Source organism: Arvicanthis niloticus, chromosome X (assembly GCF_011762505.2).
Source record: "Arvicanthis niloticus isolate mArvNil1 chromosome X, mArvNil1.pat.X, whole genome shotgun sequence".
Classification (NCBI taxonomy): Eukaryota; Metazoa; Chordata; class Mammalia; order Rodentia; family Muridae; genus Arvicanthis; species Arvicanthis niloticus.
In genome coordinates, this window is record NC_047679.1 from 63,947,847 (window position 1) to 63,974,368 (window position 26,522).

The 26,522-nt window shown below is 35.4% G+C and overlaps 1 protein-coding gene across 1 annotated transcript in view; it reads left to right on the top strand.

Annotated features, from left to right (window-relative positions):
- LOC117694996 (uncharacterized) overlaps nucleotides 1–26,522 on the top strand; it is a 352,556-nt gene that overhangs the window by 125,970 nt on the left and 200,064 nt on the right. Inside the window, 1 exon segment of the mRNA XM_076918452.1 lies at nucleotides 17,412–17,453. Coding sequence (XP_076774567.1) covers nucleotides 17,412–17,453 — 42 coding nt within the window.

Consider the following 26,522-nt stretch of genomic DNA (forward strand, 5'->3'; position numbering starts at 1 on the left):
GAAGGTGGGATAGGGGGTTTCCAGAGGGGAAACCTGGAAAGGGAATAACATTTGAAATGTAAATAAATACAATATCCAATAAAAAATAGAGAAGGTATTAATAGAAGATTCTTTCTTGGTCCTCAAATACTGGATAAAGATTCTCTGTTGAGACATTGTCAAGTTTAAATTAGTTCCTTTGAAACATAATATAAATAGCTGAAAACAGACTTGGAATAAAACTGAGGACATTATTACCAGTAAGCTTTTCTTTGACACACATATGATGTGAACTGATAAATTTTAGGAACTGAAAGAAGGCAGAAAACTTGAATGAACTTGCTCCTAGTATAAGTTAAAAACGGATGCCACATTATACAGACCCAATAAAATTGTGTTTCTTTGTAGTGCTTTTATATTTCCAATTTAAGGATTAAAAATAAAAAAAAAACTGGCAATTACAGTTGTTTAATCTTTCACTGACTTTGCTGCCCACAAAATTAGGAAAGTAAACTCTATTGAGAAACTTTTATAATTGTTTTACACTTCAGCATCATTTTCATGTTAACTACTTTTACATAATATCTATTTACGCTATAATTTTATAAATTTTGTCCTGATCTCATTTTGTTGTTACTTTTAGATCATTGCATATATTAAAAAGGATTTTTTTGATGCCTTCAACTCACAATCTCAAAGTCTGTCTTGGGTTATGGATAGTTTGTTTTAGTTTGTTACATCCCCTCAAATATTCTATGCTCATTTTTTTGTTTTTGTATGCTTTATATTTTGGTAAAAAACAAACATGGACATTTAATATTATAATATGGTTATTATATCAGATAATCAGATAATTTAAATCAGATAATATTATATCAGATAATCAGATAACTAAAATCGGAGTCTCTTTCCAATGATAACTTTAGCTGTTAAATTGTGTGTGTGTGTGTGTGTGTGTGTGTGCGTGCGCGTGCGCACGCGCACAAACATGTGGTGTGAAGATCAGAAGAGAATTTTCAGGAGTCTGTTATCTCTTTCACCAGCATGGACCCTAGAAATTGAATTCTGATCTTTGGCTTTCACCACTGAGTCATCTCAAGAGCCCAGTTTTCTTTTAAAAAATTCTGTATTTATTTTCTTGTGTGATATTAAAGTATATGTCTGTTTGTTTTGTAGTCAACTTATACTTTCAAAAATTCTCTAAGTGCCAGGGACTTAAAATTAAAATGACAGCAACAAAATCTAACCATGGTTGTATACATTGTTTGTTTGTTTTCAGAGTCTATTGTTTGTTTTTATCTTTTGGCCATGGTCAAAGTACCAAAAGAATCATTTTGTACTAAGAATAGAGATGTTTTTAGCTGTTTTTTTTCTTCTATCAAACAACAGTTAATCTGCTATTTGTCCCAATTGTAATTTGTTTGAGACATATGTAAATTGTTTATTAACCTTCCAGTAATTTTAAATAGTACTTGTATTTTCTCCTAACCAAGTTCTCTTTTTTTCAAATGAGAAAAGATCAACTTGATACAGTCCTTTAGATCTATCCCAGATATGCTAACATAGATAGGCACAGTAAAATCTACCATGCTACTTTTGGTTCAGGAGTGAGGATGTCAAATTTGAAATAAAAATTGCCACCTTCAAATTGACACTAAAATGAAGACAGGTGGAGGAAAAGACAATTAAAATTACCATAGTTTTAGTATTCCTTTAATTGATTCAGTGTTGAGTTAATCAGTTTTCCATTAGTGCAATTAATACCTGAAAGAGTCAACTTATTAAGGAAAACATAATTTTGCCTCCCAGTTTTGGAGATTTAAGTGCATGCTTAGATGACTGAATTGCTTTTGGTTCTGTAAAAATATGACACATGTTGACAGTGTATACAGAGGGAAACTCCTCATTGTGAGATAAAGAGAAGAGGAAGGAGCTTGGTTCTTTAAAAATACTTGAAGAGTTTTTCTAGAGTGATTTAAGATACTCTATTTTGTTCCATCTCTCATGTTCTGTTTCCTCACAATAGTGCTGCAGGCTTGAAACTACCCATTTTAATACATTGACCTTGCAGACATTCTGTTTCAAAATATAGGAGGCATAAAATGTTTGCTCCAACATATAACAAGGACACATGCTCCACTATGTTCATAGCAGCCTTATTTATAATAGCCAGAAGCTGGAAAGAACCCAGATGTCCTTCAACAGAGGAATGAATACAAAAAAATGTGGTACATTTACACAATGGAATAATACTCAGCAATTAAAAACAATGAATTTGAGAAATTCTTTTTTATTGGATATTATATTTAAATTTCAGATTTTATCCCCTTACCCCATCCCCCCACCACCCAGGGACCTCCTATCTCATCCCCCCTCCTCATGCTTCTATGAGGATAAGAAATAGAAGCAGTCATTAAAAGTCTCTCCACCAAAAAAAGTCCAGGACCAGATGGTTTTAGTGCAGAATTCTATCAGACCTACAAGAAAGACCTAATACCAATTCTCTTCAAACTATTCCACAAAATAGAAACAGAAGGAACACTACCCAATTTGTGCTATGAAGCTACAATTATGATCATACCTAAACCTCACAAAGATCCAACAAAGAAAGAGAAATACAGACCAATCTCTCTTATGAATATTGATGCAAAAATACTCAATAAAATTCTCGCAAACCGAATCCAAGAACACATCAAAACAATCATCCATCATGATCAAGTAGGCTTTACCCCAGGAATGCAGGGATGGTTCAATATTCAGAAATCCGTCAGTGTTGTTGGGAGCCAACTTTAGTAGAAAGCGGCTAGATCAACTTTGCAGCCATCTGGAACCATATACCCTGATGAACGACTTGGTTGTCAAAAGCCTATAACAGCTGAAGCACACTCTGATAAGTATATTGTTTATCCCACATAGCTTGTTTTGCTGTTTAGTAACCCCAGCTGTATGGTGCACGTGGTAAAATGTTTTCACCTATGTTCTCCTATTTGTGCTTATAAATACCCAGGATTTCCTTGTAAGGTGGGGTGTAGTAGTGGTGGTGTAGTAGTGGAGTAGGGTGGTATAGTGTGTGGTGTAGTGGTGGTGTAGTAGAGTAGGAATTGTGTGTGTTGAAGACAGTAAAGGAGACTTGACTACAGATCCTCTGGGTTGTTTTCCATTCTTCGAGTTTCTCTCCGTTCTTCCCCCCACTCTCTCTCTTGCTAGAACCCGACCTGTGGACAGAGCAGGCCGCAACACAGTGTAACCCACTATATAAAGAAACTCAAAGAAAAAAAACACATGATCATCTCACTAGATGCTGAAAAAGCATTTGACAAAATTCAACATCCCTTCATGTTAAAAGTCTTGGAAAGATCAGGAATTCAAGGCCCATACCTAAATATAGTAAAGGCAGTATACACCAAGCCAGTAGCCAAAATCAAACTAAATGGAGAGAAACTTGAAGCAATCCCACTAAGATCAGGGACTAGACAAGACTGCCCACTCTCTCCCTACCTATTCAATATAATACTGAATTCGAGAAATTCTTAGGTAAATGGATGGAACTAGAAAATATCATCCTGAGTGAGGTAACCAAATCACAAAAGAACACACATGGTATGCACTCACTGATAAGTGGATATTAGCCCAAAACCTTGAAATAGCCAAGATTCAAGTCACAGACCATGTGAAGCTTATGAAGAAGACCAAGTGTGGGTGCTTCAGTCCTTCTTAAAAGGAGTAACAAAATACTCAAGGGAGCAAATAGGGAGACAAATCGTGAGACAGAAACTGAAGGAGGGGCCGTCTGGAGACCATTCCACCTGGGTATCCATAACATGTGCAGTCACCAAAGGTAGATACTGATGTTGATGTCAGGAAGTGCATGCTGACAGGATCCTCATATAGTTGTCTCCTTAGAGGTCTGGCAGAGTCTGACATTTTCAAAAGCAGATGCTCACAGCTAAGCATTGAACTGATCAAGGGGTTCCCAATGGAGGAGTTAGAAGAATCTGAAGGAGCTGAAAGGGTTTGTGGCCCCATGAGGAGAGCAACAATACCAACCAACCAGAGCTCCCCAGGGTCTAAACCACCAGCCTGGGAACACATAGGGAGGGATCCATGGCTCCAGCTGTATATGTAGGGTAAGATGGCCTTGTCAGGGATAGGTGGGAGAGGAAGTCCTTGGTCTAGTGAAGGCTGGACACTGAGTGTGGGGGAATTCGAGGGTGGGGAGGTGGGAGTGGGAGTTTGTGGTGGGGCACATCCTCATAGAAGCAGGAGGATGGGGGATGGGATAGGGTTTTTTGGGTGGGGGGAGGGGATTAATGGGGCAATGGAATAACATCTGAAACATTAAATAAAATATCCAATGAAAAATGTAAAATAAAATAAAAGATATACCTAAGCCAAAAAATGTTAAATTTGTTTTTTATTGTTTTTATAATGTTGGGTTTATGCTTATTTTTCAGTGCTTCTTTTGGGTAATGAAATCTTTTACCTGTTTACTCTCATGTTTTGTATGCCTACATATAATTTTTATTAACATTCCCATTAAATATATTTCAAATCTTTTATTAAGAATAATTATTAAATACTTATTGATATTTTACTTTTATTAAGAATAAGAGAACTATTCAGTATTTAAATGTTTATAATTTAATAAATCATTGAACATAGTAAATTGTTTAATGTTAATCACTTCTTTTAAAAAAGAAAAAAAATACCAATATTGAAAATACGAACTAGCTTTGGAATCTACAAAAGTTATCCAAACTTAGTAACTGCTTAATGATTCAAGATGTTACTTTGCAAACTAATACCAGAGTTCAAATTCTCTTTATGTTTTGTCTTTAAAAATGCACAATGGAAATGTATTTTCTCTTTATGTTTGTAAGATACTTCTCATAGCTCTGTGTTAATGATACCTATACCTAAAAAATCAATAAAGGAAAAGGTATTAATATACTTAAAGTGCTAACATTCCTTAGATCACAGGATATGCATTTAACCTTTTGTCCTGTTAATATTTATTGTGAGGGATAAATATTGTGTAGTAGAACTCAGGTACCAAGGGCTACCCCAGACCCTGCTGAGAGACTCGCAGTCACCTCAGGAGCTCTGTTCCCCACTTTCCATCCCACCAGGAACTTCAGGCTCAGGGGGCCACCTGCCAGGAGAAGCCATGTCTCTATGTCCCCTAGAGGTCCCTCCACCCTGCCTTGCCATGCTGGACATCTGCTTGCAGGAGGGCTGGCTGCCCTGGGTCCTAGGAGTGCCTCAGGCCAGCCATGTCCACTCTGCTGCTCTACAGGGGAAGTCTCCTGCTGCAGGGGTGAGCAGGCAGGGGCAGTTGACGGTGGATGCTCAGACATTAGACAGGGTCAGGTCAGGATCCACTAACCTATCCCAAATCAGTTCCTCCTCAGTGTAACCTCGGCCAGGTCACAGTTAAGACACTGTTGAAAGAGGGGACAGAGGGCACTTTGTGGGACTTGGCCAGAAACCAGGATGCTGCAACTGACCCTTCGGACATGTGGTAAGACGACTGCAGCTTTCTTCCCACCTGTCCAGCTGTAATGTCTGTGGTCCACTGGGACCCTCTGTGTCTTCCTTTATAGAACAAGTCTGGGCTTGTAGTCTTTGCCCTTTGTGCCTAGGCAGGCCCTCATGATTGTGTCCAGACAGAAGGCAACCTAATGCAATGAAAAACCCAGATCAATCTTGGCTAGTCTGAACTGGGCTGGGAACATGGGGACCCTTTGGTCCTGACCTCCCCAACCTTTCCATTACATACAAACTGATTGACAGGACACGAGTGACTAGGTGGACTGGCATTTTCAGACTCTATCCCTGAGCCTGACAAGATCGACCTCTTTGGTCCTAGAGTGTTCCCTTAGCCCCTGTTGCCATGGCAACCCCAGGGCCCTCAAAACAACAACCAAAGAAATCCAACTGCCTTTAGAATTATTAAAAGACAGGGGGTGCACTTCTGGCAGGGCTAGAGTTCACAGAGTATCAGTACATTACATTGGGGTTCCCCAGTCCAACAACCTCTATCCTCACCTGCTGTGTTTGACTGAAGTCCAATTAAACAAGCTGATTTAATACAAAAAAAATATTGTGTAGCAGAGACAGACTACTTGAAGGTTTTAGATTCTTTATGTGATTAGGGTTTTGACTTCCAACTTTTATTTGTACACTGTTAGCATTTGATTATTATATCTTTTCTCACATTTAATTTTATTTGAGTATATTTTTTGAGTATTTGAGTATAATCTTTTTAAATAACAATATGTTTCAAAATATTATTTCCTATTTAGACCATTTCTTTCACCTATCCTTTATATTATATTGCTTTTTCTTAGATTTACTGATTAATCCCTTAGACAGTTTTGCTTCTACTGTTATATCATAAATGAATCCATAATTATTTGTATTTGTATAAATTTTAAGATTCATAAATAAGGTGTAATATGATATTTGCTATTTTGACTTTTGATTCTGGATGCTTATGGTTTCACAACCTTTTATTTATAAACTCAGGATTATACCATAACTTAGTTATTATGAGTAGAGCTACTATAAACATTTATATGTACATATCTCTGTCATATGTGGATTTACCGGGTTTCTTACAAAGTTGCTGGATTCACATGCTGGATGACATGGATTCTGAGGAAGCTTGGTACTGATTTTCACAATACACCTGGACTAATATACATTTCTACAATTTTATATTTTTTTACATTTTTTTATATACAATATATTTTGATCTTATATTTTCAGCATCTCAAACCTTCCCATATCCTACTCACTTCCCTATCTACTCATTTCTGCTCTTTCTAAAACAAAATAAAGCATACGCACACACACACACACACACACACACACACACACACACACCCCTTGATGTTGCCCCGGACTGTGATTGATACACCTAGTTATTGTAAAAGCCAATTTATCTCTACTCAAATTGTCCCAGCTGCGGTGGCATGTATGAAAGACATACACATGAAGTCTTATATTTTAATGTTCTTAAACAGCTCAATGGTTGGGCCACTTCCTAAGCTCCATGTGGCTGATGTACTTTCGGATAATCCCAACTCTTCACTTACTAAAACCTATATTCCATCATGGCTACCCTGGACCCAGACCTGCAACCCTTCTGGGCCACAATCCCTGGCTCTTACATGTTGGCTGTCTCTCTATTCTGTAATTCTCAGGCTTTGCAGCTACTCCTTTTCTGGCATGGCTGCTATCCCTTCCTTTTTCTTTGGTCCCTTGCCCAGGAATCCTAAAAGTCCTGCCTCTGTCTCTCTGCCCAGCTATTAGCCGCCAGCAATTTATTGATCAAAACCAACTGTGGAAAAGGACCTGCAACTTCTTACATGCAGATGTGCAGATTCTTATGTATTTTTGAGGACCCAATTTACAAAAAACAAGCATGAGACCAAATCCACAGCACCTATTGTTACAGTTACTCTCTCTCTTTCAGAAACTATCAATTGCAAATAGCTTCTTGGTTAGGAGTGTAATTTTTTTGCCTGTTCAACTCTCTTTGTGCTGTTATTTGTCTGGCATGAATTTTGCAATTCTTGAACATGCTGTCACAGTTGTGAGTTTATGTGTGTATCAGCCATGTTAGAAAACACTGTTTCCTTGGAAGTGACCCACAACCTCTGGTTCTTTCTGACTCATCTTGCACATAGATCCTTGAGCCTTGATAAAAGGAAGTTGATAAAGACTATCCCACTTAGGATTAAGTGCATCAAGTTCCCTCACTCTGTGTGTGTGTGTATACATATACATATATATACATATATATATATGTATATGTATGTATAGAGAGAGAGAGAGAGAGAGAGAGGAGAGAGAGAGACAGAGAGAGAGAGAGACAGAGACAGAGACAGAGACAGAGACCAGTTGTGGGTCTCTGTGATAATTATCATCTATTGTCATCTACTGCAAAAACTTTTTCTCATGAGGGTTGCATAGTACACTGATTTATGGATATAGCAATATGCTATCAGGAGTTGCTTATTGAAATATTCCTTTGTCAAAAAATAAATATATATATTTTCCCTTGGGCCTTGACCTCATTAACCATATCACTTGTGCGTTCCATTTCATAGACCTGATCTTACATTCAATCAAAAAGTGGTTAGTTAATCCCATTAGTGTTACTATTATATCAGTATATCTTGTAGGTTATTAAATATTATAGGTGTCAGGTCTCATAGCTGGGAAGATTAACGATTACTTTTGTCATCCAGTAGTGTGTATAGTACTTTCTGGCACTATGAATGCTAGTTAGAAGAGTAAAACTTCTTAGTTTGCCACCAGATAAATTTCTCCATTTTTGATGATATAAGTAAATGGTATCTTCAGCAATAGGGCTTACCATGTGTTTTCTTGATGATATCCATTCAGGCCAGAGTGGTATCAAATCAATTCTCTAATTACTAAGAATGTTAAACCTTTTTTCATATAAATATTAGTCATTAATCTTTTATTGAGAATATTTATTTGCTCATTTTGAGCACTTGATTTGAGCACTTTAGGTTGTTTTCTGTTTTGAATTTTTTTGAGATTTTAGATATTAATCTGTTTTCACATACAGAGTTAGAAGAATTTCTCCTGTTCTATTGACTATCTTAATTGTAGCCAAATTTCTCTTATGAACATTTGATGTAAAATTACTCAATAAAATGCTCTCAAACCAAATCCAAGAACACGTCAAAGACATCATCCATCATGATCAAGTAGGCGTCATCCCAAGGATGCAGGGATACTTCAATATACAAGAATCCATCAGTGTAATCCACCTTATAAACAAATTGCAAGAAAAAAAACACATTCATCTCATCATATGCTGAAAAGGGCTTTGACAAAATCACTTCTTAAAAGTCTTAGAGAGACCAGGGATACAATGTGCCTACTAAACATATTAAAGTCAATATATAGCAAGGCAACAGCCAAACATCAAATTAAATGGAAACTTAAGGCAATTCCACTAAAATCAGGGTTAAGACAAGGCTGCCCATTCTCTCCATATCTATTTGACTATATTTGCTTTAAAAGGCTCTTTGTTATACTAGCATCCAGTGAACAGCCTTGTAAGCAAATACAGCTCTTCTATTCAAAAGAATTGATGATACCAAGAAGTGCTTGCCAACAGGAGTCTGGTATAGTTGTTGTTTGAGAGGTTCTGCCAGAGCCTGACTGATACAGATGCAGATACTCAGAACCAACCATTGGACTGAGTCTGGAGACCCCAATGGAAAAGTTAGGGGAAGAACAGAAGGAGCTAAAGGGGATGGAGACCCCATAGGAAGAACAACATCAACTAATTGGTCCTCCTAGAGCTCCCAGGGACTAAAGCATCAAACAAAGAGTATATGTGGATTGATCCATGGCTCCAGCTACCTATGTAACAGAGGATGGGCTTATCTGGCATCAATGGGAGGGGGAAGCCCTTGGTCATGTGGAGGCTTGATGCCTCAGCATGGGGGGATGCTAGAGCATGAGGCAGAAATGGGTGAGTGGGTGGAGGAGCACCCTCATAGAGACAAAGGGGAGGGGTGATGGGATGGGGTGTGTGTGGAGGAGAGACCAGGAAGGGGGACAACATTTAAAACATAAACAAAATAATCAATAAAAAAGGAAATGCTGAAATTGATATATCCATGGATAACTGTCTACCAATAATTTTCATTTTTATAATGTAAAATAATAGAATATAAAGGCTATAAATGAACTGCTGTTTCTTTATTAAAGACAGGAAAATAATTGCAAAATATTGTAAGTAAGGGGAAACTATATGATAAAAACACATGAAAGAGATTTGAAAACTAACCAAGAATTATGATAACAGGTAATTCTAAATACTGAAATATTGTTCACTGGATGATTTAAGTGCATATTAAAATATTTAAAGAGAAAATGCTTCAGAATGTGTTATACATAGAAAGATAAAAATTTAACTGATATTTATAAGAATGCTTTTAATCTCAGCATTCAGGAAGTTGATGCAGAAGAATAAATAATTAGAGCCCAGTATGGATTACATAGGAAGTTACATGATAATCTGTGCCACTATTGAGATTAAAATATTTAGCATTTTATGTCTCTTATGAATAAAATACTATAAATATCAATAATAGTTAAGCTTTGTGAGGAAGGCATGTCAAAACCTGAAATGAACAACTAAATTAGGATATATTTGTATATAATATATATGATATGAACTACTACTACATACAATAACATAACAGATTTTCACATATTTTGTTGAATAAAAGACATTGATGTAGCACATACTGTACAAACAAGTCTATAGTTTCTATTTATGTGAAGTTCATAAGCAAGCAAAGTTTTTTTATGGTATGTCTTTAGACAGAGACGCTGTGTACTGAAAGGTAGACAGAGAAAGACTCCTATGTACAGGAAACATGTTTGATCTGAGGCATGCTATATGGTCGGTTCCATATGTAAAACTTCTTTTGTTTACCTTACTCTCTATGTTATGCTATACTGGTACCTTATCAAATTAAAGATAACCTCAGAAAATATGTCAGTGTAACATATGGATGAATATAAAACAACTTCTTTTTGGATCAGTTTCACCAAGAGAAATCCAGAATTTGAACTCTCAACTTCTGGTGTCTTCCATCTGTCTGTAGTTGGTCATTTGTAGATTGGCCTGTCTTCTAGCCCATCTATTTTTTGTGTCTAATCTGTCCCTGTTTTGTTAATGTGCCTATTGTGGTGTCTCTCTGTGCCTGCCCATATCAAAGGACTTTGCTCTATATTTCTTGACAAGCATAGAAAACATGGCATTGGGAATGAATGAGGGATACTTTGCAGAAGTCTTTAACAGTTTTACAAGGGAAAATTCATTTTATTGACCACAGCTGATACAAAAGTGCTCAGCACTGCAAGCAGATGTTGTCAAGCTATATCCACATGCTATTTTTTTAAACATTTGTATTAGATATTTGTTGTATAAGATTACTTTCAACTTGATGGTTACTTTTAACCATCAATTATCACAGCATACACAAATATTACTTTTATTCATGGACCTGGAAGAGTACATAATTCATGAGTATATGTGGTTGTAAAAGTTCATTTTATGAGAAATCCAAGCTGTAATAACATTAGTTACATAGTTCTCTTATTGAAATGTGAACTTAAAGAGTACACAGGAGGACAACAGTGTGGTATGCCCAAAGTTCATACATTCTGGAGTCAACATATATTTATAAAAATGTATTACTACATAATGTCTCATGAAAATAAATAAATTGGATTAATTCATTTACATATAATAATGGGTTCATTACATACCTTCATAAACAACATATCTAAACACAAAATGAAGTTTATTAGTATCATGTAATGGGTGATACTGAACATATGTATTTGTTGTGGCCCGAGCTGTCCCACATTTGGGGGGCAAAATGTTGTGGACCACTCTATCAATGTTGGGACCCGCACTGCCTAAAGCCTTGAGGGTTAAACTGTTAGAGCTCGCACTGCCCCAAACTGCTCCAGTCCGAGGGTCGGGGTTCAGCAAGAGAGAGAGTGAGGATGGACTCGAGGAATGGAGACCAGACAGAGCATTCATTCCGGTTTATTCTTCAGTCTCTCTTCTTCTCTCCAAGCCCCAAGTCCTAAGTTCCTAGTCCCTAGTGCCTCCAAATTCCAAGTTATTTCTTCCAAGTGCTAAGTGCCTAATGTCTAATTCCAAGTTCTTCCTCCAAGTGCCAAGTGCCAAGTGCCTAATGCCTAATAACTAACTCCAAGTTGTACTGTTAATTTGTTCTCTCTAACCTAATTCCTAGTTCCAAGTTGTACTCTAAGTTGTACTCTCTAACCTAATTTCTAGTTCCACATTGTATTCTCCTAATATCTACTAACTAACTCCAAGTTGTACTCTAAGTTGTACACTCTAACCTAATTCCTAGTTCCAAGTTGTACTGCCAAGTTGTACTCTTCCGAGTGTCTAATGTCTACTCCTACTCCTAGTATCTGAATCTCTGTTACTCCAAATTGTTCTGAACTCTCCTGTCGGTCTCACCTTTTATATGTCTCACTTCTAAGCCACGCCTCTAAGTCACACCTTTAATCATGCCCTTAGGTCTTGTCTCTAAATCTGATCTCTAAGTCACACCCTTAAGTCACACACCTTTCAGTCTCACACACCCAAGGGAAAATCCTGGGTATCTAAAGCAAGATGTTATCAGAGTGTGCGCAGCTGTTGTAGGCTATTGTAATCAAGTCTCTTGTCAGGGTATATGGCTAAAGATGGCTACAAGGATGATAGCCGCCTTCTGTTGGCTCCCCACATATATTTATTACTTATATTTCTAAGGTACTCATGAAAACTCTAAGTGAAATAACAATGTGTCTTACTAATATTATGAAAACAGGTATTTTTAATAAAATATGGAATTTATTTGGGGAAAGTAGGAACATATACAGTGTTGAATTAAATGGGAAAAGTATAATCATAAAAAGTACTGCATATTGTGTAGAATTATATTTTTATATAATTTTATTAGATATTTTATGTATTTGCATTTTAAATGTTATAACCTTTCAAGGTCTCCCCTCTGGAACTCCCTATTCCATTCCCTGTCCCCCTGTTTCTGTGAAGTTGGTCCTGCTCCCACCTACCCACTCCCACCTCACTGCCCTGGAATTCCCCTACACTGGAGAATCCAGCCTTCACCAGACCAAGGGCCTTTCCTGCCACTGATGCCAGACAATGCCATCCTCTGCTACATATGCAGTTGAAGCTATGGGTCCCCCATGTGTACTCTTTGGTTGGTGGTTTATTCCCTGGGATCTCCGGGGTGTGTGTGTCTGGTTGGTTGATATTGTTTTTTTTTTTTCCTATGGGGCAGCAAACCATTTCAGCTCCTTCAGTCCTTTCTCTAACTCTTGCTTTGGCGTCCCCATGCTCAGTCCAATGGTTGGCTGTGAGCATCCTCCTCTGTAATTTGTCAGGTTCTGGCAGAACCTCTCAGGAGACAGCTATGTCAGCCTCCTGTCAGCAAGTGGCATCAGCAGTAGTGTCTGAGTTTGGTGTCTATATATGGGATAGATCCCCAGGTAGGGCAGTTTCTGGATGGCCTTTTCTTCAGTCTCTGCTCCATACTTTCTCCCGTTATTTCCTTTAGACAGGAATAATTCTGTGTTAAAAATTTGGAGATGAGTGGGTGGCTCCATCCCCCAACCAGGGGCCTTGCCTAACCTCTGGATATGGTCTCTACAGGTCCTCCCTCCTTTTTGTTGTACATTTTAGCTAATGCCATCCCTGTCACGTCATGGGAACATCTTGCTTTCCTGGCATCTGGGACTTGCTGGTGGCTATTCCCAGTTCTGATTCCCTCATTTCTACATACCTCTGTTCAGATTCCTGACCCTCTGTATATCATACCTACCTCCTCCCATACTTGGTATTGCACCCTTTTCCCTCTCACCCTCTTCTTTTTCTCCCAAGTCCCTCCTACTCTCTATCTCCCATGATTATTTTGTTCCCCTTTCTAAGAAGGACTGAAACATCTATACTTTGGTCTTCCTTCCTGAGCTTCATATGGTCTGTGAGTTGTATCATGGGTATTCTGAGCTTCTGGGCTAATATCCACTTACCAGTTAGTATATACCATGTGTTCTTTTTTGACTGGGTTATCTCTCTCAGGATATTTTCAAGTATCATCCATTTGCCTAATAATTTCATTAAAGTTATTAAATTTAAAATTTTTATTGGATATTTCATTTACATTTCAGATGTTATTCCCCTTACCCCATTCCCCCTATGTGCCCAGGAACCCTCTATCCCATCTCCTCCTCCTGCTTCTATGAGGATGCGCCCCCCCACAAGCCCCCACTGCCACTTCCCCACCCTTGAATTCCCCCACACTCAGTGTCCAGCCTTCATGGGACCAAGGATCTCCTTTTCCACCTATGTCTGACAAGGCCATCCTGCCCTACATATACACCTGGAGCCATGGATCCCTCCCTATGTGTTCCCAGGCTGGTGATTTAGACCCTGGGAGCTCTGGTTGGTTGGTATTATTGTTCTCCCCATGGGACCACTAACCCTTTCAGCTCCTTCAGCTCCTTCTCTCTAACTCCTCCATTGGGAACCCCCTGATCAATGGTTAGCTGTGAGCATCTGCCTCTGAAAATGTCAGACTCTGGCAGACCTCTAAGGAGACAACTATATGAGGATCCTGTCAGCATGCACTTCCTGACATCAACATCAGTATCTACCTTTGGTGACTGCACATGTTATGGATACCCAGGTGGAATGGTCTCCAGACGGCCCCTCCTTCAGTTTCTGTCCCACAGTTTGTCTTCATATTTGCTCCCTTGAGTATTTTGTTACTCCTTCTAAGAAGGACTGAAGCACCCTCACTTGGACTGACTTCTTCATGAGCTTCATGTGGTCTGTGAGTTGAATCTTGGCTATTTCAAGGTTTTGGGCTAATATCCACTTATCAGTGAGTGCATATCATGTGTGTTCTTTTGTAATTGGGTTACCTCACTCAGGATGATATTTTCTAGGTCCATCCATTTGACTAAGAATTTCATGAATTCATTGTTTTTTAAGAGCTGAGTAGTACTCCATTGTGTAAATGTACCACATGTTCTCTATCCATTCCTCTGTTGCAGGACATCTGGGTTCTTTCCAGCTTCTGGCTATTATAAATAAGGCTGCTATGAACATAGTGGAGTATATGTCCTTGTTATATGTTGGAACATCTTCTGGGTATATGCTCAGGAGTGGTATAGCTGGGTCCTCAGGTAATGCTATGCCCAATCTTCTGAGGAACCAACAGACTGATTTCCACAGTGGTTGCACCATCTTGCAATCCCACCAACAATGGTGGAGTGTTCCTCTTTCTCCACATCCTCGCCAGCATCTACTATCACCTGAGTTTTATCTTAGCCATTATGACTGGTGTGAGGTGGAATCTCAGGGTTGTTTTGATTTGCATTTCCCTGAAGACTAAGGATGCTGAACATTTTTTTAGGTGCTTCTTGGCCATTCGAGTTTTCTCAGTTGAGAATTCTTTGTTTAGCTCTGTACACCCTTTTAATAGGGTTATTTGGTTGTCCGGAGTCTAATTTCTTGAGTTCTTTGTATATATTGTATATCTATCAGATGTGGGACTGGTAAAGATCTTTTCTCAATCTGTTGGTTGCCATTTTCTCCTATTGACAGTGTCCTTTGCCTTACAGAAGCTTTGCAATTTTATGAGGTCCCATTTGTCAATTCTTGATCTTAGCGCATAAGCCATTGGTGTTCTGTTCAGGAAAATTTTCCTTTATGTTCATGTTTTCGAGGCTTCCCCCCCTTTCTCTTCTATTAGATTCATTGTATCTGGTTTTATGTGGAGGTCCTTGATTCACTTGGACTTGAGCTTTGTACAAGGAGATAAGAATGGATTGATTTACATTCTTCTACATACTGATCTCCAGTTGAACCAGCACTATTTATTGTAAATGCTGTCTTATTTCCACTGGATGGTTTTGGCTTCTTTGTCAAGTGACCATAGGTGTGTGGGTTCATTTCTGGGTCTTCAATTCTATTCCATTCATCTACTTGCCTGTCTCTGTTCCAATATCATACAATTTTTTTTGTCACTATTGCCCTGTAGTACAGCTTGAGGTCAGGGATGGTGATTCCCCCAGAAGTTCTTTTATTATTGAGAATATGTTTTGCTAATCTGGGTTTTTAGTTATTTCCAATGAATTTGCAAATTGCTCATTCTAACTCTATAAATAATTGAGTAGGAATTTTGATGGGGATTACATTGAATCTGTTGATTGCTTCCAGGAAGATGGCTATTTTTACTATATCAACCCTGCCAATCCATGAGCATGGGAGATTTTTTTATATTCTGAAGCATGCAAAAAGTTTTTATCTCATGAATCCCCTGAATGATCTTGGAGACACATAGAATTTTTTTAATACACCCTTTAAATATATTGTGTAGTACCCATGAAAATGATAGAAGTTGGTATAGATAAAACTTAATAAAACTTGGATGATCTAAATCATCAGGTGAGTCAATGAGGAAATTAATAGAGAATGAAAACAAATAAGATTCATAAAAGTGAAAATATTCTAAATGACGTAAATAAGATCTGCTCCTGCTTGAGCCTCTACTACTACTAACTGCTACTGGGTTGAGCCTAACTGCTACTGGGTTGCCTCATATTTGGGCCAGCCTTAATGTGAGGGTTTGTGCCTAGTTTTACTGTAATTTGTTATGCCATGTTCAATTGATGTCCTTAGGAGGCCTGCTTTGTTTTTCGAAAGGAAATGGAATATGAGTGGATCTGGGAGAGAAGGGAGGGATAGGCAGCCGTGGAAGGAAGGGATACTGTGGTCAAGATATAATGTGTGAGAGAAAAATTTTATACATTATATATGTATTTATATATCTGAAAAATAATTTTACAAGTGTTACAATTTAAATACAAATGTACTGAAATATTGAAGCCAAAAATTGGAAAAAGTTGAACTATGTAAACTTCAATTATGTGATATTCAGTAACCTACATGTTTCCTATAAATTGTATGGCAAGTAAAGCAGGGAGGAATATATATATACACACACATATATATATATATATGCCAATGATTTCATTTATATGAAATACCAAACAGAAAATTATGAGACAATTGAAAGCATTGATTATTACTCGGACTATAGTCTGGGATAGGAACATGAAGGGAACATTCTGTGGTGCTAGAAATATTCTATAATGTATTCTATAATATTCTATAGTTTATGTTGTAATTGCGCAGGCATATTCATGTGTAAGATACCAGTTAACTACATATTTATCAGGTGTATACTTATGTATTGTAAAATTTAATGGTTTTAAAATATCTGTGGTCAGCAGAACAATCATGTAAATATTAGTTTTTTAAAATATTGACAGTTGAAAAAACAATTATGATAGAAGATATGGGAAATAAATTTCAGTATACAAGTTTTAAGGTCATTGTCTTACAGGAAAATGAAGTTTGTATTGATTAAATAGATTTAAGTCTGATATAGATGTTAAAACTTATATTTTAAGGATAGCATTGAGAGAATATATAATGTCTGGACTAGGTATGTAGAGAACCCAAGGAAAATGGTAATCAATAGAATTAAAAGAATAAAACCATGGTACAGAAAAGAAAAATAAAATGGCAGATTTAGTTGTATTTCATTGGACTCACTATAAATGCACATGAATAAATGCGAAATTCTTAAAAGATATATAAATATAGATTGTTCTTCAGATTCAGTCAAAATTTCCTTCATTAAGGAATGAAAACAGTAGAGATAAGGTTCTATTGACATTTATTCTGTTCTCTTACATAAGTTTTATATCAACAATAAACACTAATTTACTCTTTCTTTTTTTTGTAGTCTGATCTTAACCATGAAAATGAATCTGATATAATAGACATGGTAAGTTCATTTTTAATCCTATTAAAAGGAAACATTTCTTATTCACTATATTGTTCATCATACTTTTCCAGTACATACATTTATTTCCTTTACTACTATAATAATGAGCTATTTATATATGGCAAATATTTAAAGTGTATTTTGTTTATGTGTGATATACAAATCTAGTTGGATATAATTAAATATTTTATACAAAATATTCTAGGTTGTTAGACAAAACAATATAGTAAAGATTGAATGCTAAAAATTGTTATTTGATTCTCAAACTGAAATTTATTTATTAGTATTTCCAACTGTACCTTAATAACTTCATCATATGAAACTATCTTTGTCAGAGATTCTGTTTTTCAGAGTATTTTGTTATCACCTAAATAAGTGTTAATATATTTCATGCAAAATTATTTATAGCAAATATTTAATGGAGACATTTATCTTCATAAAAGGTTCCCTCGCTGCTATTGAACTTTTCTCATTTAGTTTGATTAATTAGCATTTTTATTTTATATTCATTTAAATACATATGCGCATCTTTTTAAAAATTAATTATAGGTATACAGACTACTTGAGATATATATTTAGTTTAAACAAATAAGAATCTATTTTTTTCATTTCTAAATAAAGCTAGTATTAATTTCAAGGAAGTTTTTAAGAGGCTCGAGCACACATGATTTTAAGTGCCTTAACAGATTCACTTCTGACCCCATTGCTTAGCAATCGTTTTAGGCCAAAAGAAATAACTTAATCACAATTTTATTTTTAACATATTATTCAGTATAGAAATAGACCAAATTGTCTTTAAATTCTTTCTTGTTTTCAATTTCTTTGGCTGTAAGACTTATTTCTTGCATAAGTGAAAATGTCCTTGTATGATATAAAAATGTTATATATTTTTTCCTGTCAAGAGTTAAAATGTTTTAAGGATCCCCTTTTTGGGGGTCAGGAAATTATATTTGAAAATTTTAAAGCAATGAAGCTTTAGATGTTACTTACATGTCCCAGACAGGATTAACAAAATTAAATATTTCTAAATTACAAATTTAGCTTCAGTAAAAGTTTCATAAAATATGAAACAACCCCTTCCCAAAAGAAGTATGTCACGCACATCTTGAAAAGATTCCAGTGTTTTGTGCAATGGTAGACAAGATGTATAAAGCCACCCAAACCACTAATCATCATCCCCTAAAAAGTTTCCCTAATCTTTATATCTAAATGCTACCAGTAACATATACATACATGACATTATTAATGTTAAATACATTTATTACTCCTCCTTGTTTTTAAATAATTTTTTATGTTAAGCCTTCATTGAACCCCCAAAAGATGTAGGGCAAACTTAGGAGAGAGAGCAAAATATAATCAGTTTAGACATTCAGTTAAAATGTAAATTTATCTAAATTTCTAAATGTTTACTAAAAGTCTTCTGTATTTAATACTTTGCTTGCTAACTGTACTGTAAATTGCCTTATAGAGAATACACCTCTATTTTCATACTGTATCTTCTTTGGATGGAATTGAGATAACTGGTTGATTTTAAGATCAATAAATAAGGTGAATAAATTACAGCTATTTAGGCAATAGCAGATATAGTCCATGCAGAATTTAATAGTTTTTAATTTTGTTAAAAAATTAATTTGAATAGAGATATGACCAAAAACAAGTGAATATAGATAGAAGGAGGTTCATGGAGATATGTTTAGACCATTAAGGCAACCTCTGACTTTTTTTTTCTCATTGGTTCTGGATGTCAAATATTTGCTGTTTCTCATTGTTATTATTGTTGCCATGAATTTATATACAAATGGGAGTTCAATTCTCATTGCATCCATATAAGTCTGTGCTGCTACACCTCAGCACATGTGAATGGGTATTTTGGAAGAAGCCTGTATGCTAGAACAAAAGGAAGGAGATGAATAAAGTAGGGATTTATTGGAGCATTCCTTATCCCTGCTATCGTGTGTGGTACTGCATTCTTTATCAATATCATAGTCATTTATTACCATACTTCTAGAGCCATTCCTTTTGGAACAATGGTGGCCATTTACTGCATCTATTTTTTTGTTTGGTTAGTGTGTTTTGGTTTTGACTTTTTTGTTATTTTTCCTCTAAATCTTGTTGGTATAATACTTGGCTGAAACCTGTCAGGTCAGCCCAGCTTCCCTTGTCAATTCAATGTTGTGCCTCATTCTATTCCAACAAAAAACGGTTTATAGAGCCTGCAGTTATTGTTTACCTGGGAAGAATTTTACCTTTTGGCTCAATTTTTATTGAAATATATTTAATCTTCATGGCTTTCTGGCATATAAGATTTATGGCTTCATGATTGTGGCGGTAGTCATTTTGTGCATTATGACCATCTTTGTGACCATTTTGTACTAAATTTAGAGTGCTTCTTAAAGACAGATTTTGTAAAATACAAGATTAAATTGAGGCATGAGGACACTGGAGAGCAGAGCAAAACCATTCTTATTTGTTCTTAGAAAAGAATCTCCTAGGGCTAGGGATATTTCTACGTTAGAATGCTTGCCCATCACACTTGTACAAGGCTCTAGATTAAATTCTTAGCAATTCAAAAACACCCCTCATCTTCTGTTTTAATGTAATTAGTTCTTTTATGTTATACTTTTTCTTAGAAAAATATAAATTGATACATACTAGATCAGATATCATCTCAAGAATTCAAGTTTTGGAACACCTCTGGTAAAATTAATAGTATTGTCAGATAAAAATCAAATCTTAGACTTGGAAGACATTTTAGTTTTTGTCCAGCAACATACTCCAATATTTTAAGTACTGTTCATATGTGCAAGTTTACAGACAGAAATCTTTGTTCTTAACACTTATTTCACTTCTATTATTCCTATATACTCAAGATAGATTATAAAGATGAAGAAACTATACTTTATGGGCTTTAATATATTTCTGCAAAGTCATATGGCTAATTAATTGTACATATGGAGTTTGAATATAAATTTTGACAGCAAATTTTTTATTTTGCTGTGGATATCACAATTTATATAAGCTATGCTCATAAACTTGTAGTTTCAAGAAATCCAGTTATCTGAGAAGCTTTTACTGTCTGTGTTGATAGTTCCTAGTGGGAGATCATCCCACCACAGATTGTTATAAAATCCATTATTGTGTATCATAAATGCATTGTTCTTATTTTGTTTCTTGGGAAATGAAAAAACTATTACCTTTTTTACATGTGTGTCCTCAGACATTTCAATACAACGATATTCCTTTTCTCATATAAACAGTCAGTTCTGCCACATGTTGTATGTATGTTACAAAAAATCTATGCATTTTAATGAGGTGGTTAGAATTTATTAAAATCTGAAATATAATGGTCAATATAGAATATCTTCTTAAACTAACATATTGCTTTATTATCACAAGAGAACAAATCTTAGTGATTGTGGCCGAGTTACAATTGAAAGTCCTAAAATATATCACTGTATTCTTTAAGAAATAGTTTATCAACTTTTGAAGTGAACATATGATTTCAGTTTGATTTTATTATAAAAAATTAAACAATGGATATTTTTCACATATATACTACAGAATTCATTTATTTTGTATTTAAATCTAGGACAGAGACTTTTAAATATAGGAGTTTATATATGTATGTTATATCAAAGTTCCTTTTGTAGCATTCCAAAGGGAACATGAATCTTTGTTCTACCAGCCTACAAGGCTGATGTTTATCCCACATGATGAAATGAACTTTATAACTATAATGTTTCATGTGGTATATTCTGTTTATGAATTATGATAGATGAAGTTTTAATTTGAGCAAGTTGATCACTAATTGAATTATCATTAAGTGTTATGTTTATAATATTTCAACTTTGAACAATATCATTTAAACCTGTGGGTTTTTTTTTAGCCATTTTAATCATTTACATTTCAAATGATATTTCCCTTCCCGTTTTCTTCTCTGCAACCCACCCCCTCCCCTTTGCCTCTAGGAGGGTGCTCTTTGGATTTCAAAATATGAATATTGCTTAATTCCAACTAATTTTACTATAAAGTAGCATATATACTCAATCCAGAACCATGTCATAAAACATGAATGTTGTGGTTTTTGGAAACTAATTTGCTATATGTTTCCTGGGAAGGATAAAACGGATATCCCAAAACTACTTGTATTTCTAACTGGATTACATGGAGTTATAATTCATTTAAAACATCTAGAAGTCTGTATGTCTTAACATACATTGAAACTTTTAATTGTTGTAGCTCAACATGATATAACTGGTTAGATACAGATAATAGTCCTCTACTTTTTAGTAAGACAAAGTTTCTTTTAGCCTCTAAGAGTTTGGATTAAATATCGGTATCCCCAAAATGGAGTTACTTTTGGAAGATGTAAAATAAGTTGTTCTCAAATAAAAAAAAATTAATATAATTATAATTACTAATCCCCAAATGTCTTTCACTACATAGGGAAATGGTCATTTTTTATTTTTTATATACATTTAAATTAAAATATAATTATATCACGTCTCTTTTATCCTTCCTTCCTCCAGCCTCTCCCAAGTCCCTTTTCTCTATTAAATCAATAGCCCCTTTATTTGATTATATTATTACATACATGTATTCATATGTATAAGTATGTATAAATACAAAATGCCAAGTCCATTTTTGTTGCTTGCATGTATATGGTATTAGATATGACCATGTTGTATTGAATATCCAATTATGAGGTTAATTCCTTGGAGAAGCTAATTCTTCTGGGTAGTCATTTGTTGCAGTAGTTCTTTGTGCTAGAATGGGACCCCATTAGATTTTCTCTCTTCAGTAGTAGTTAGCATTTATATTGATATTGCTATTGTCAAGGTCTATGAAATCTATTCACAGGTTTTAAATTCTTCTTTAGTAAAATAATAGATAAAATTCTTTCCTAGGCCACTTTTTGTAGTGTTATTAAGTACTTCAACACTTAAAAATATTATTGGTATAAATATAATCAGGCATTCATTTTATATCAAGGTACTGATTTTTGACTTTAGGAATATTAATAACATCTGATTATTTCCAACTTAATTACAGCCATTTTGTCTTTCTTCACATTTGAACTCCAACCTTATCAAAACTAGTTTTGTCTTCTTTTGTCTATTTTTATTTGGAACAATTTTTATGAAAATTTTTATTTTGCTATACAAATCATTTTCTCATCATAAAGTATTTTCTTTTATTTTAACCTCTTTATCCAAAATAGATTTTGAATATGCGATCTTCATATTTGTTATTTTATTTGATGGTTCTTTTGTCATAATTTCATTCTGAAATCTAGAAAACGTTGTTGTATTTATAAAATTTATTTTAAAAAATTGAAATAAAAGCAACTTTTTTATATGGAAAACTCAACATATTATATCTGAAAAAGAGAAAAATATAAATATAGTAACATGCATTGAGACATTTTTCTCAACAGATTTAAGATAACCAATTGATTAAAACTTTTAACTCCTATTAAAACAGAATTTGTCTTTGTTTAAAAGTATTTTTCATTTGTACTTATGAAGCATGTAACACAGGTTCAAATTTGGGCATTTCTGTATATTATTAAGGTAACATCATACCTCTACATTTCAGTATGTTAAATACCCAGTGTAAGCTTCAATCACTGAGATAAGTCATTAATGGAAATTATGAACCAAATGGATTTAAGGGATATCTATAGAACATTTTATCTTAATACAAAAGAGTATACTTTTTTCTCATCACCTCATGGTACCTTCTCCAAAATTGCCCATATAATTGGTCACAAAGCAGGCCTCAACAGATACAAAAAGATTGAAATAATCCCTTATATCCTATCAGATCACCATGAACAAAGGCTGGTCGTCAACAATAACAAAAACAATGGAAAACCCAAATACACATGGAAAGTGAACAACATTGTACTCAATGATGACTTGGTCAAGGAAGAAATAAAGAAAGAAATTAAAGACATTTTAGAATTTAATGAAAATGAAAGCTTGTCATACCAAAACGTATGGGACACAATGAAAGCAATGCTAAGGGGAAAACTCATAGCTCTAAGTGTCTACAAAAAGAAACTGAAGAGAACATACACTAGCAACTTGACAACTCACCTGAAAGCTCTAGAACATAAAAGAAGCAAATACTCCCAAGAGGAGTAGATGGTAGAAGTAATCAAACTCAGGGATGAAATCAACCAAGTAGAATACAAACAAACAAACAAACAAACAAACCCCTATATAAAGTATCAACAAAACAAGGAGCTGGTTCTTTGAGAAAATCAGCAAGACAGATAAACCCTTAGTCAGACTAACCAGAGGGCACAGAAACTAATAAAATTAGAACTGAAATGGGAGACATAAAAACAGAAACTGAGGAAATTCAAATAATCATCAGATCCTACTACAAAAGCTTATACTCAACAAAACTGGAAAATCTGGATGAAACGGACAATTTTCTAGACAGATACAAGATACCAAAGTTAAATCAGGAGCAGATAAACCATCTAAACAGTCACATAACCCCTAAAAATATAGCAGCAGTCATTAAAAGTCTCCCCAACAACAACAACAAAAAAAAGCCCAGGACCACATGGCTTTAGTGTAGAATTCTATCAGACTTTCAAGGAAGACCTAATACCAATTCCCCTCCAACTATTACACAAAATAAAAAGAGAAGGAACAATACCTAATTTGTTCTATGAAGCCACAATCATCCTCATACCTAAACCTCATAACGACCAAAAAAAAAAAAAAAAAAAAAAAGAACCTCAGACCAATTTCTCTTATGAATATCGATGCAAAACTACTCAATAAAACTCTCACAAACAGAATCCAAGAACACATCAAAATAATCATCCATCATTGTTGTCAAGTAGGCTTTATCCCAGTGATGCAGAGATGGTTCAATATTTGGAAATCCATCAACATAATCCACTATATAAACAAACTCAAAAAATACATGATAATGTCACTAGATGCTGAAAAAGTATTTGACAAAATTCAACATCCCTTCATGTTAAAAGTCTTGGAAAGAACACTCAAGGCCCATACTTAAACATAGTAAAAGCAATATACAGCAAACCGGTAGCCAACATCAAACTAAATGAAAAGAAACTTGAAGCAATCCCAGTAAAATCAGGGACTAGACAAGGTTGCCCACTCCCTACCTATTAAATAGAGTACTGGAAGTCCTAGCTAGAGCAATTAGACAACAAAAGGAAGTCAAAGGGATACAAATAGAAAAGGAAGATGTCAAAATATCACTATTTGCAGATGATATGATAGTATACATAAGTGACCCCAAAACTTCCACCAGAGAACTTCTAAACCTGATAAACAACTTCAGCAGAGTTTCTGGTTATAAAATCAACTCAAATAAATCAGTAGCCTTCCTCTACTTGAAAGATAAACAGGTTGAGAAAGAAATTAGAGAAATGACACCCTTCACAATAGTCACAAATAATATAAAATACCTTGGTGTGAATCTAACAAAGCAAGTGAAAGATCTATATGACAAGAACTTCAAGTCTCTGAAGAATGTAATCAAAGAAGATCTCAGAAGATGGAAAGATATTCCATGCTCATGGATTGGCAGTATTAATACAGTAAAAATGTCCATGTTGCCAAAAGCAATCTATAGATTCAATGCAATACCCATTAAAATCCCAACTCAATTCTTCACAAAGTTAGAAAGAGAAATTCTCAAATTCATTTGGAATAACAAAAAACCCAGGAGAGTGAAAACTATTCTCAACAATAAAAGAACTTCTGGAGGAATCACCATCCCTGACCTCAAGCTGTTCTACAGAGCAATAGTGATAAAAACTGCATGGTATTGGTACAGAGACGGGCAGGAAGATCAGTGGAATAGAATTGAAGACTCAGAAATGAACCCACACACTTATGGTTACTTGATCTTTGACAAAGGGGCCAAAACCATCCAGTGGAAAAAGGACAGCATTTTCAACAAATGGTGCTGGTTCAACTGGAGAACAACGTGTAGAAGAATGCAAATCAATCAATTTTTATCTCCTTGTACAAAGCTCAAGTCCAAGTAGATAAAGGACCTTCACATAAAACCAGATATACTGAATCTAATAGAAGACAAGGTGAGGAAGAACCTCGAATACTTAGGCACAGGGGAAAAGTTTCTGAGCAGAACACCAATGGCTTATACTCTAAGATCAAGAATTGACAAATGGGACCTCATAAAATTGCAAAGCTTCTGTAAGGCAAAGGACATTGTCAATAAGACAAAATGGCAACCAACAGATTGGGAAAAGATCTTTACCAATCCTACATCAGATAGAGGGCTAATATCCAATATATAATATATATATATATAAATATGAAGAAACATGTTATCATTTTTAAATAGTAACCAAAACTTGTATATTTAAAACCAGATAATTTCTTATGAACTATACATTATGCATTGATATATTCCCCTTATATTACTTTACTCTAGTTGTTTTTTATTATTAATCATTTTATTTCAAATGATATCCCTCTTTCCAGTTATCCCTCCAAAAATTCCCCATCCCATCACCTTCCCCTTCCTTTTTTGCCTCTAAGAAGGTGCTCTTCCACCCACTCACCTACTCATGCCTCACTGCTATAGCATTCCCCCCTGCTGGGGGCATCACACCTCCACAGGACCAAGGGCCTCAGCTCATACTGCTGTCACATAAGGCTGTCCTCAGCTACATATGTATCTGGAGACATGGATCCCTCCATGTATACTTTTTGGTTGGTTGTTAGGTCCTTGGGAACTCTGGATTGTTCTTCCTATGGGGTTGTAATTCCCTTCAGCTCCTTCAATCCTTACCCTAGCTCTTCCATGTGCGTTTCCAGGTTCAGTCTGATGGTTGGCTGCGAGTATTTGCATCTGTATTGGTCAGGTGCTCACAGAAACTCTCATTGAACAGCTGTACCAGGCTCCTGTTGGCAAGTGCTTCTTGGCATCATCAAGTGTGGGGGGTTGGTGTTTGCAGATGGGATGGATCCTTATGTGGGGGTGGGCATCTCTGGATGACCTTCCCTTCAGTCTCTTCCATTTTTGTCCATGTCTTTCCTTTGG